The sequence below is a fragment of the Pseudophryne corroboree genome, chromosome 5, assembly GCF_028390025.1.
Source record: "Pseudophryne corroboree isolate aPseCor3 chromosome 5, aPseCor3.hap2, whole genome shotgun sequence".
NCBI classification, from domain to species: Eukaryota; Metazoa; Chordata; class Amphibia; order Anura; family Myobatrachidae; genus Pseudophryne; species Pseudophryne corroboree.
Window position 1 is genome coordinate 562145236 of NC_086448.1, and position 13245 is coordinate 562158480.

The 13245-nt window shown below is 43.3% G+C and overlaps 1 protein-coding gene across 1 annotated transcript in view; it reads right to left on the minus strand.

The window, feature by feature from the left end:
* Positions 1-10910, minus strand: part of LOC134929630 (cytidine monophosphate-N-acetylneuraminic acid hydroxylase-like) — a 353512-nt gene extending 342602 nt beyond the window's left edge. Inside the window, exons 1-2 of the mRNA XM_063925213.1 lie at positions 10855-10910; positions 10556-10759 (exon numbers count right to left, since the gene is read on the minus strand). Coding sequence (XP_063781283.1) covers positions 10556-10759; positions 10855-10910 — 260 coding nt within the window. The remainder of the gene's footprint in view (positions 1-10555; positions 10760-10854) is intronic.
* Positions 10911-13245: the final 2335 nt, after the last annotated feature.

Below are 13245 nucleotides of genomic sequence, written 5' to 3' on the forward strand. Positions count from 1 at the left end.
GTATCAGAATGTTCCTAATTGTGAGACAGTGATTAAATCAGTCCTGTCATAGTTCCCTTTTGATTAATATTTGAAAGGATATACAAATTGTGTGTGTGTGTGTGTGTGTGTGTGTGTGTGTGTGTGTGTGTGTGTGTGTGTGTATATATATATCAATATATCACCTGAGACAGGTTAGGCAGAGCCTCTCCTGTGATACTCCAGTATAAACCAAGGTTTGACTATATAAAGTACTGTATATAAAAAATGCAAAGAATATATTATAAATATCTTCTTTGTATTATTCTAATTAAACTCTGGGTCCAGATGTTTTGCAGTGCGAGACGGCCGGAGCTCCGAGCTTACGGCCAAAATCATGTTTTATTTAAAAGTGGCAATCACTTACAAGACAAAACCAATCAGGGTTTGACTTGTAAATGTTTGCTGCTTTAAAAAAACGTACGAGTTCGGCCAGAATCTAGGCGCTCCAGCCGTCTCGCACTGCAAAACATCTGGACCCTGAAGTGAAAAGTCATGACAGGTGAGGGTATGGGTAGTTGGGTCGACACAACTTAGGTCGACAGTCATGTTGACCACTACTGGTCGACATGCATTAGGTCGACAGGGTCACTAGGTCGACATGGTCATTAGGTTGACATGTACTAGGTTGACAGGACAAAGGGTCAACATGAGTTTTATTTTACTTTTTATGGTGTCGTTTTCTTCGTAAAGTGATGGGGAACCCCAATTAGTGCACTGTGTCCCCTCGCATGGCTCGCTTCGCTCGCCATGCTTCGGGCAAGGTGGTTACCGTTCCCAATTGTATGTAGTCCACGTGGATCGTAAAGTCCAAAAAATGAATTTTTTTTTAAAAAACTTGTGTCGATCCTTTGGCTGGTCGACCTAGTACATGTCAACTTAATGACTATGTCTTCCTAGTGACCCTGTTGACCTAATGCATGTCGACCTATAGTGGTCAACCAAATCACTGTCGACCTAAGTGGTGTCGACTTAATGACCGTATCCCACAGGTGAGGCAGTGCCTTCCTGCCTACTTTTTCCGCACATCTCTGATCAAAACCCACCAAATTTCCAGCAGTATATACTACTGCACCTGTGTATAATGCCCATATGAACCCTTGGGCTTATACAGTGTATTGTGTGTAAATCTGGCTCTGGTACTAGCCAGCGCCTCCTGAACCATTTACTTCACCACATGTCCCTGACATACATACAGACACAATGCACTCCCCGATGGTCAGGTGGAATTTTTAAACCAATAGCCTACAGTTGCCAAAAGTACAAATCCTCCTAGTCAAGAACAAAGGGAAGGAAAAAAGTATTCCTATATGGGGCACTCAGTGGATTGAGCCAATTGTGTATCTGTTGAGTCCCAATTAATATAGGTCTAAACAAAAATGTTAAAACATAACTTTCTCTAACGTCCTAGTGGATGCTGGGGACTCCGTAAGGACCATGGGGAATAGACGGGCTCCGCAGGAGACATGAGCACTTTAAGAAAGAATTTAGATTATGGTGTGCTCTGGCTCCTCCCTCTATGACCCTCCTCCAGACCTCAGTTTGAATCTGTGCCCGGACGAGCTGGGTGCTTTTCAGTGAGCTCTCCTGAGCTTGCTGTAAGAAAGTATTTTGTTAGGTTTTTTATTTTCAGGGAGCTCTGCTGGCAACAGACTCCCTGCATCGTGGGACTGAGGGGAGAGAAGTAGCCCTACTCTCTGCAGATAGGTCCTGCTTCTTAGGCTACTGGACACCATTAGCTCCAGAGGGATCGTACACAGGATCTCACCCTCGTCGTCCGATCCCGGAGCCGCGCCGCCATCCCCCTCGCAGAGCCGGAAGACAGAAGCCGGGTGAAAGAAGCAAGAAGACTTCGAAATCGGCGGCAGAAGACTCCAGTCTTCACTGAGGTAGCGCACAGCACTGCAGCTGTGCGCCATTGCTCCCACACTACACCCACATACTCCGGTCACTGTAAGGGTGCAGGGCGCAGGGGGGGGGGGGGGGGGGGCGCCCTGGGCAGCAATTAGAGACCTCTTTGGCAAAAGTTTGAATATATACAGTTGGGCACTGTATATATGTATGAGCCCCCGCCAAAAATTGTACATAAAAGCGGGACAGAAGCCCGCCGCTGAGGGGGCGGGGCTTCTTCCTCAGCACTCACCAGCGCCATTTTTTCTCCACAGCTCCGCTGAGAGGAAGCTCCCCAGGCTCTCCCCTGCAGATACACGGTAGAAGAGGGTAAAAAGAGAGGGGGGGGGGGGGCACATAATGTGGCGCAAAAAAGCAATATAACAGCGGCTACTGGGTTAACATTCAGTTACTGTGTTATTCCTGGGTTATATAGCGCTGGGGTGTGTGCTGGCATGCTCTCTCTCTGTCTCTCCAAAGGGCCTTGTGGGGGAACTGTCTTCAAAAAGAGCATTCCCTGTGTGTGTGGTGTGTCGGTACGCTTGTGTCGACATGTTTGACGAGGAAGGCTATGTGGAAACAGAGCGGGAGCAAGTGAATGTGGTGTCTCCGCCGACGGCGCCGACACCTGATTGGATGGATATGTGGAAGGTTTTAAATGATAATGTTAATTCCTTGCATAAAAGGTTGGATAAAGCTGAAACCTTAGGACAGTCAGGGTCTCAGCCCATGCCTGATCCTATGTCGCAGAGGCCGTCAGGGTCTCAGAAGTGCCCACTATCCCAAATTGTTGACACAGATACCGACATGGATTCTGACTCCAGTGTCTATTACGATGATGCAAAGTTACAGCCTAAATTGGCTAAATCCATCCGTTATATGATTATAGCAATTAAGGATGTGTTGCACATCACAGAGGAAACCCCAGTCCCTGACAAGAGGGTTCATATGTATGGGGAAAAAAGGCAGGTGGTGACCTTCCCCCCTTCACATGAGCTAAATGAGTTATGTGAAAAGGCTTGGGAATCTCCAGATAAAAAACTGCAGATTTCCAAACGGATGCTTATGGCGTATCCTTTCCCGCCAACGGACAGGTTACGCTGGGAATCTTCCCCTAGGGTGGACAAAGCTTTAACACGCTTATCCAAGAGGGTAGCCCTGCCGTCACAGGATACGGCCACCCTAAAAGATGCTGCGGATAGAAAGCAAGAGGGTACCCTGAAGTCCATTTATACACATTCAGGTACCTTACTAAGGCCGGCAATTGCGTCGGCCTGGGTGTGTAGTGCTGTACCAGCATCAACGGATACCTTATCTGAGGAACTTGATACCTTAGACAAGGATACTATATTAATGACCCTGGGGCATATAAAAGATGCTGTCCTATATATGAGAGATGCTCAAAGAGACATTAGCCTACTGGGCTCTAGAATAAATGCAATGTCGATTTCTGCCAGAAGGGTCCTGTGGACTTGGCAATGGACAGGTGATGCCGACTCAAAAAGGCACATGGAGGTTTTACCTTACAAGGGTGAGGAATTGTTTGGGGAGGGTCTCTCGGACCTGGTCTCCACAGCTACTGCTGGAAAGTCAAAATTTTTGCCATATGTTTCCTCACAACCTAAGAAAGCACCGTATTACCAAATGCAGTCCTTTCGATCACAAAAAGGCAAGAAAGTCCGAGGTGCGTCCTTTCTTGCCAGAGGCAGGGGCAGAGGAAGGAAGCTGCACAACACAGCTAGTTCCCAGGAACAGAAGTCCTCCCCGGCTTCCACTAAATCCACCGCATGACGCTGGGGCTCCACAGGCGGAGCTAGGCCCGGTGGGGGCGCGTCTCCGAAATTTCAGCCACAAGTGGGTTCACTCCCAGGTGGATCCCTGGGCAATAGATATTGTGTCTCAGGGATACAAGCTGGAATTCGAAGAGATGCCCCCTCACCGACACCTCAAATCGGCCCTGCCAGGTTCCCCCTTAGAGAGGGAAATAGTGTTAGCTGCAATTCACAAATTGTATCTTAAACAGGTGGTGGTCAAGGTTCCCCTCCTTCAACAAGGAAAGGGTTATTATTCGACCATGTTTGTGGTACCGAAACCGGACGGTTCGGTCAGACCCATATTGAATTTAAAATCCCTGAACATATACCTGAAAAGGTTCAATTTCAAGATGGAATCGCTCAGAGCGGTCATCGCAAGCCTGGAAGGGGGGGATTTTATGGTGTCTCTGGACATAAAGGATGCATACCTTCATGTCCCCATTTATCCACCTCATCAGGCGTTCCTCAGATTTGTGGTACAGAATTGTCATTACCAGTTTCAGACGTTGCCGTTTGGTCTCTCCACGGCACCGAGAATATTTACCAAGGTAATGGCGGAAATGATGGTACTCCTGCGGAAGCAAGGGGTCACAATTATCCCATACTTGGACGATCTCCTCATAAAGGCGAGGTCCAGAGAGCAGTTGCTGATCAGCGTAGCACGCTCTCTGGAAGTGTTACGACAACACGGCTGGATTCTAAATATTCCAAAGTCGCAGTTGGTTCCTACGACTCGTCTGCCCTTCCTGGGCATGATTCTGGACACAGACTAAAAAAGGGTTTATCTCCCGATAGAGAAAGCTCAGGAACTCATGACACGGGTCAGAAACCTATTGAAACCAAAACAGGTGTCGGTGCATCACTGCACGCGAGTCCTGGGAAAGATGGTGGCATCGTACGAGGCCATTCCCTTCGGCAGGTTCCATGCGAGGACCTTTCAATGGGATCTACTGGACAAATGTTCCAGATCACATCTTCAAATGCATCGGTTAATCACCCTATCCCCCAGGGCCAGGGTGTCTCTCCTGTGGTGGCTGCAGAGTGCTCACCTCCTCGAGGGCTGCAGATTCGGCATTCAGGACTGGGTCCTGGTGACCATGGATGCAAGCCTCCGAGGGTGGGGGGCAGTCACACAGGGAAGAAATTTCCAAGGTCTGTGGTCAAGTCAGGGGACTTGCCTCCACATCAACATCCTGGAACTAAGGGCCATATACAACGCCCTACGCCAAGCGGAGTCCCTACTTCGCGACCAACCGGTTCTGATTCAGTCAGACAACATCACCGCAGTGGCTCATGTAAACCGCCAAGGCAGCACAAGGAGCAGGGTGGCGATGGTAGAAGCCACCAGAATTCTTCGCTGGGCGGAGAATCACGTAAGCGCACTGTCAGCAGTGTTCATTCCGGGTGTGGACAACTGGGAAGCAGACTTCCTCAGCAGGCACGACCTCCACACGGGAGAATGGGGACTTCATCAAGAAGTCTTCGCGCAGGTTGCGAGTCGGTGGGAACTGCCACAGGTGGATATGATGGCATCCCGCCTCAACAAAAAGCTACAGAGGTATTGCGCCAGGTCAAGAGACCCTCAGGCGATAGCTGTGGACGCACTGGTGACGCCGTGGGTGTTCCAGTCGGTCTATGTGTTTCCTCCTCTTCCTCTCATACCAAAGGTGCTGAGAATCATAAGAAAAAGAGGAGTGAGAACAATGCTCATTGTTCCGGATTGGCCAAGAAGGACTTGGTATCCAGATCTGCAAGAAATGCTCACAGAGGACCCGTGGCCTCTGCCACTAAAACAGGACTTGTTGCAACAGGGGCCCTGTCTGTTCCAAGACTTACCCCGGCTGCGTTTGACGGCATGGCGGTTGAACGCCGGATCCTAGCAGAAAAAGGCATTCCGGATGAGGTCATTCCTACGCTGATAAAGGCTAGGAAGGACGTGACGGCTCAACATTATCACCGTATATGGCGAAAATATGTTGCTTGGTGTGAGGCCAGGAATGCCCCTACGGAGGAATTCCAGCTGGGCCGTTTCCTTCACTTCCTACAGTCGGAGTGACTTTGGGCCTAAAATTGGGTTCCATTAAGGTCCAGATTACGGCCCTATCCATTTTCTTTCAAAAAGAACTGGCTTCTCTGCCTGAAGTTCAGACGTTTGTAAAGGGAGTGCTGCATTTTCAGCCCCCTTTTGTGCCTCCGGTGGCACCTTGGGATCTTAACGTGGTGTTGAGTTTCCTGAAATCACACTGGTTTGAACCACTCAAGACGGTGGAATTGAAATATCTCACGTGGAAAGTGGTTATGCTACTAGCCTTGGCTTCGGCTAGGCGTGTGTCAGAATTGGCGGCTTTGTCACATCAAAGCCCTTATCTGGTTTTCCATGCGGATAGAGCAGAATTGCGGACCCGCCCACAATTTCTGCCAAAAGTGGTTACATCCTTTCATATAAACCAACCCATTGTGGTGCCTGTGGCTACTACTGACTTGGAGGATTCCGAGTTACTGGATGTGGTCAGGGCTTTGAAGGTTTATGTAGCCAGAACGGCTAGGGTCAGGAAAACAGAATCTTTGGATCCCACACACAGCTTTACAGCATGTGATACATACAACTACTGTAGCCACTGTATGTTGTTATTTCTAAACTTGAAGCAGTAGAACTCATACAGTGTATGTACAGCCCATAAAGCTAACTGAAAGCATGGTGTTACATAGTATCTATTGCATCACATTCACAGTGATACATATTATGAAACCACATACCAATTATTAACAATTTGGAAACACTGTGCCTGTATTTACATTATAATATATTTATGTGGAAACCTATGTAATTTTATTAATAATATTACAGGCTGTAATATAATTGTGCATGAGCACTCTTATTAGATAATATACATTTAGAAGATATTGCTGTGACTATATACAATTTTTTACACCATCCCTGTTTTACACTGACTATATTTATAACCCATATGATATATTAAAGGCACTGGGAAATAATATCAGTGGATGGCTAATCAGTCATTATCAATATCATTTGTTAAGAATTGATACTGATAAATGATAACATTATTCTCATATATACTTGTATATTTAGAAAGATATGAACGGTATCTTGTTCATTAATGAACGAGATCGTTCAGATCTTTCAGTATTATCTGCCAGTGTGTAGGGCCCATTAGTATTGAATCAGCACTGTAAGTGCAGTATTTATCGGTGTTGCAGCAATGTCCAAATTAGAACAATGTATAAGCAGTCTCTGTATTCAGACAGCACTGTAGGTGCAGTACTTATCTGTGTCACATCAGTGTCAGGATAGTCTCTGTACTGAACCAGCACTGTAAGTACAATATTTATCTATGTTGCAGCAATGTCCACATTAGAACAGTACATAAGCAGTCTCTGTATTCAGTCACAACTGTAGGTGCTGTATTTTCACTCATACTCACAATATTTCTTCCCTTTCTCACAATTGACACTTTACTTCACTGGCATTTATATTATTTTAAAACACACCAATAAAAGTTATGTTTTAACATTTTTGTTTAGACCTTTACTAATTGGGACTCAAAAGAGGCAGTATGGGCTCAATCAATCCAGTGAATGTCCCCTGTATGAATACTTTTTTTCTTTCCCCTTGTTCTTGGATATTATGTTTATTTCTAGGAGCCCTCCTCCTGTAAAATATTCATAGATATAGGGCCAAACATAACAGGGTCTGATAGAGAACTGATCTACAGTACACTGGAATAGGTGGGTAGGTGTTTTGTGTTTGTTTTTGTTTATATATATATATATATATATATATATATATATAGGTATCTCTGGACCAACCGCACACACTATACGTCCAATCTCGGAGTGCCAGTCACATAATGAGTTGCAATATGATCCAATAAGAGGCCGGCACCTCCATTAAATGCAAAAGTTCTTTATAAGTGATAAAAAGTAATACAAAAGCACATAGAGAAAAAGTGCAGCAGAGGCATGTTGATGGGTATCAGACATGAGCACATGGGGTACCTGACAGCTATACCAAGTAGCTACAGCAGCAGCATAGCAGCAATGAGATGTAAATGGCACGCCTCTGCAAGCTGGTAAGTCAACAGCCGTTTTGGTGCTCGTGTGGCACCTTCATCCTGGACAACAAGCATATGTCACAAGTGTGCCATTTAAACCCTGCTAATGAGGCAAACATAACTCACCTGCACTGGCGCCAACCACCGTTCAAACACCCCCCACCACCCAGAAGCCGCCAGGACAGGAAGCAGCGCAGTATCTGCGTTCCACTCCCGGCCAATCTCGGCGGCCACCAGCAACGTCCGGCGGCGAAAGTGATGCAAAAGCTCACTTCCGCCCGGACCCGGCAGTGGTCATGGCAACCAGCGCAGCACAATATAAACATTAAGAGCCCTAAAATACCTATGAAATAGGCACCGGCAGCACTCATATAAGTGCACAGCTGTGTCACCTGAATAAAAACGGGCTCCTAAGCACTGATGATAATACATTCAGAATACACAAAGTAGCGCACATAGTACAGAGAAACATAGAAACAAACACTAATGAGAAAAAAAATTCCTAAAATATGGAGCATGCGGGAAAAAAGGAGTTATCAAGAATACATCCTGGTGGAGAGTACAAATAAAGAAAGATAATTTACAAAAAACAACCAAAAGAGAAATCCTCATTAAGTCCCTGTGGTGAAACAGAGACTAAACGGGCTATCCAATGGGCTTCACGCTGTAGCAGCAACTTGCAGAGGCATGCCATTTACATCTCATTGCTGCTATGCTGCTGCTGTAGCTACTTGTCTGATACCCATCAACATGCTCATGTCTGATACCCATCAACATGCCTCTGCTGCACTTCTTCTATATGTGCTTTTGTATTACTTTTTATCACTTATAAAGAACACTTTTGCATTTAATGGAGGTGCCGGCCTCTTATTTGATCATATATATATATATATATATATATATATTCTATTTGTGTGTGCTCTCTACCACTTCCTTCAACAGAACATGTTTACAACTTTGAAGATGTTTTTATGATCTTGACATCATCACACAGATGAAATGTTGATATATTTAGAGGTTCCTGGTGGTCTAGTGGTGCCTTACTTGTTTTGGCGGGTCCAGCAGCTCCAGCACTGTCTAACCCAAACATCCCTATATGATTGTGACTATGAGAACTAAGGCTTTGGACAACTAAATTACCTTTACATCCGGGAAATAAGTATCAGAACCGAGGACGATTCGGATCTCTAGACGCTACATAAAGGTGGTTTAAGACCACTTATTACGGTACACCTCCAACTTTTAGGGTGTTTCTCATTGGTGGAGGTTCATTACACTATTAGTATTGCACTAGGAGGTGCCTTTTTCACTCTTGTTTTGCAGATTTTATAAAGACCTGTTTGAAAGGCGGGTCATTTGGAAAAATAGGCGGCCGCCCTGAAAAGAAAAGAATACAGGGAAAGTGCTTTGAACAAAAACATCACTTATTCCATAAAGTGCTTGGAGGAAGGTTTCCTGTGCGCCAAATATCACCCCCCTGAGAATATATATATATATACATATATATATATATATATATATATATATAAAAATAACAGATAGATAGATAGATAGATAGATAGATATCAGCAACAAACAAATCCTCATTCTTTCATCTGAGGAACAAAGGTACATATCCAGAATCAAGCACTTACAGTAATTCCCTCTGAAGAGCTGCCAAAATTCATACATGTATTTGTATCATCTCGATTAGACTACAGCAATGCCCTCTACCTTGGACTCCCAGAAAATTAATTGCACAGCTTACAGCTGGTAAAAAAACAGGATATGAACCAGTCAGCCTCGTTCCAGTCACATAACGCCCATTCTCTACTCCCTCCACTGGCTGCCTGTAAGATGTTAAATAATTTTCAGGATTGGCCTGCTCACTTTCAAAGCCATACATGACTAGGGTCATAGGTTCCATAAGGAGCTTCTGATTCCATAGTGCCCTGCTCAATTACTGTGATGAAGGACTTTTAGCAGCACCTAGAATCTCCTGTAATTCATATGGGGGTCAATCTTTTAGCCATGTAGCTCCAACTGTATGGAACTCTCTTCCCTGCACAGCTTAAGAGACCCCACTATAGAATATTTCAAATACAGACTCAAGACTTTCTTGTTTACCCAGCACTTCCTTAATGTCCTTTTAATATCTCAATGCTCTCTGTATTTTATGAAAAGCTTTTCTGTTTTTAATTGTTTCTGTACTGTATTATGTTCATTGAATCGTTTATGCACCTTGTGTCCTATTGGAGAAAGAGCACAATATAAATAATATATTCTTACTACATCTAATCTTGAAACACTTTTTTAGCCTGATCTAATAAGGCTTTATGTCAATTATTGGCCTCAAACTTAATATATAATGACACACAATATAATTCCACTATTATCAGTAATGCATTGTGTGACCTGAGTGCACAGTAATAGATTTGAGATGTTACTCTGACAATTGACAATATATGTTGTTGCAAGATACTTTTGCTTGAACATTTTAAACTGTGTAACCAGTGATCAATAGAAATCTTTTTAAGTGTGTTCTTTAATGTGCATGTTATGAGAATTTACTTATACTTGTATTGCTAAATACCTGTAATACATTATATATCGTTACTTTGAGATTTGCTTAGCTCATTACATAATAGTAATATAATTAACTTTAGATACTGTAGGTGCACCCCCACAATGAGTGCCTTGGGGCAGAGAACAACCCTCCGTATCATATCATGAAAAAATTGTATAAAGTTTGACCCTCTATTAAAATATAAATATTACCTGTTGTCCAGATCCTCAATATCTCTAATGAAGGTTCCACCTTGGTGTTTGCATAAATTCTTACATGCTCGCAACGCTTCCCCATTTTTAAATATAATAAAGTTGTTCCCCTTTTCTTTATTCTTCAGAAAGTTGATTCCATCTTTAAGACTCGCTACTTCAGAAGGTGTGACATGTAGAAGAGTATTTGATGTCTGTTCCACACTATTAAAAATAAATAAATCGACAAAGATTACTCACTAAAATAAAAAGCAGTATTACAAATCATTGTTTAAATATTGCAGAATATTGAAGCCTACATTAGATTTCTTGTAACACCGTTTACTGGACAAGTATGAAAATTCTTCACAGTCATTGTACACGTCTGCTTAGTCTTACCAGTGAATATCTGCTTCACAGGCAAACACTAGCTTACCTTGCAGAATGATATCAGATGTACTCAGCTATCAGTTTCATGGTGGATTTGTGAAGCACTGCAATGAAAATGACTTAATCTCCAATTACAAGACTCTTCACTTGACTTGGTTCTTAAGCTTTCCCTTACTATAACCTCTCATGTTACCTTTGAAATACTGTATATTTTATCTTTACCTGAAAATAGTTATTTTATACTGCCCAACACAGTGTGTTCCAAATCCAGTTCTCTGGGCACCCTAGCAGTGCAGGTTTTCCTAGTTTCCACACTAGTAATGCTGAGCCCTAGAAAGAGAGAAAGTGGAGTACTGTAGTTGCCCAGATCAGCTTCTACATGAGGCAGTGCTATGTAAATTACTGGAACTGATTGGTTGCTTTGGGCAACTTCTCCACTTTATCTCTCTCTCTGAGAATTGATACATCTCCCCCAGAATCACAAGTAATTAGTCACCTGTGGATCTTTTAAAATGTGTCATTCAGTAATGAGATTTTGGGGTTCCCATAGGACTGTATTTGGGAAAACGCCGACCAAACAACATATTTGGTTAGGCATGTTTTACATATTGCATTGTAACTAATTTGTGGATTATTTCCATTTTTCCAGCACATAGGTAGACAAGTGCAGTCATGGTTGATTACAGTGAATAAAATACCCACCTGTGCCTGTAGTGCTGTGACTATGAAGGGAAGGAGGCATTCTAACATAAGCCAAGTGCAGTGAAGGTGTGTTTACGAAAATGTGAACCTGCCGAAATATGTAAGTACAGTATGTCTGTTAGGAGGCCAGTGGCGTATCTATAATGAGTGCATGTGTGTGCCAGAGGGGGCCACACTGCACACCCTGTACCCATTTTTTCAATATTGACCTCTCCAGAGTCCTGCAGTAACGGCAGTGACTCTGAGCACTAGGTGGTATGCAGGTCTCCGGAAAAATGGTGTGGCGGCCATTTTCCTTGCATTTTGTGCATGTGCAGTAGGAAAAATCACTGGTAAAATAGCCACAGCACAACTTTCCTACCTAGTACACTGCCACAGCCTGCTAGAGAGGAGGGGGCCAGATGGAGACTGCACATGAGCCCCCTCCTTTCTTAATATGCTCCTATAGGAGGTACAGATGTGTCCCCGCTCATCCTACATATAATTACCTGCCACAATGCATACACATGCGGTAGCTATTGCATGCACCCTGCAGCAAATAGTCACAGCGGCTGCACACACCATTGATTTTAATGGGAGTGGGATGGGAGCACATTATTGTAGCAAATGACTCATGTTTGCCATGAATAAAACTTGGAATGAGAATGAGCACATCTGTATATATATGTTTTGCATCTAGGGCTGCAATTGTTTGGGGCCGGCACTTGGAGGCTTGTGTTGGTACTGTCAGCCTAAAAAGTAACAAAAACTGAAAAAAAATTCCACTGTACTGTACCCTATGCCATCTTGAATGGAGTGTAAATGAGTAGGGCATGCACATAGTGCCCATATAAGCTGTCCTTCTTCGTAAATATGTATAATCATTTTGTATTATTCTATTAAATTGGCTATCACCAAATGAGGGCCTATAACCAAGCAATAAAAATAATAAAATTAGGCAGGCAGGGGGCGGCCATTACTATTGTGCCTAGGAGCGCCCTTGGGGTCCACAAGTCAAGGGGACAGCATGGGGCCCTATGGCTCATTATTTAGTCATGATTCAGAGTTTATAATATTTTGGTGTATTGGATACAGCTTTTACCCCCAATAGACATAGTTGCTATTGAAAAATAATTTACCTGGACACTTTGTGTTGCCAGGTTTATGCTGCTGCACTGGTGAATCTACAATGTTTGTCAGCAAAATAGGTTTTTATCCAAAAAATGCTAAACATCACCATTATAAACAAGCATACATCCCTAATTGATGGTTCATATTTGAGAGGCAATTTGATTCTCATATTCAGGGCCTAAAGGTAAGGGAAAAGAAAAAAGAAAAGGATCTGTTTTGTGGTGCACTAGAAATTTAAAATGTTACTTTTAATGAATGCACTAAAAAATCAGTGACATGTTATATTGTCTCATGTCTTAGGAATTGACTTTATGCGAAATAGTAAAAAACATATATAACGATTGTGTAAAAGTGTGACAACACTGTGAAATCCAAGAAGAAAGAAAAAGAAATCAACATAAATTGTTAAAAAAAACTGAGCTTCTTTTTGGTGTCTGTCCTCTTTAATCACTGTCTTGGTATAAATCAATAATACTGTGTATCTACTTTAAATTGCTAGTGTGGATACA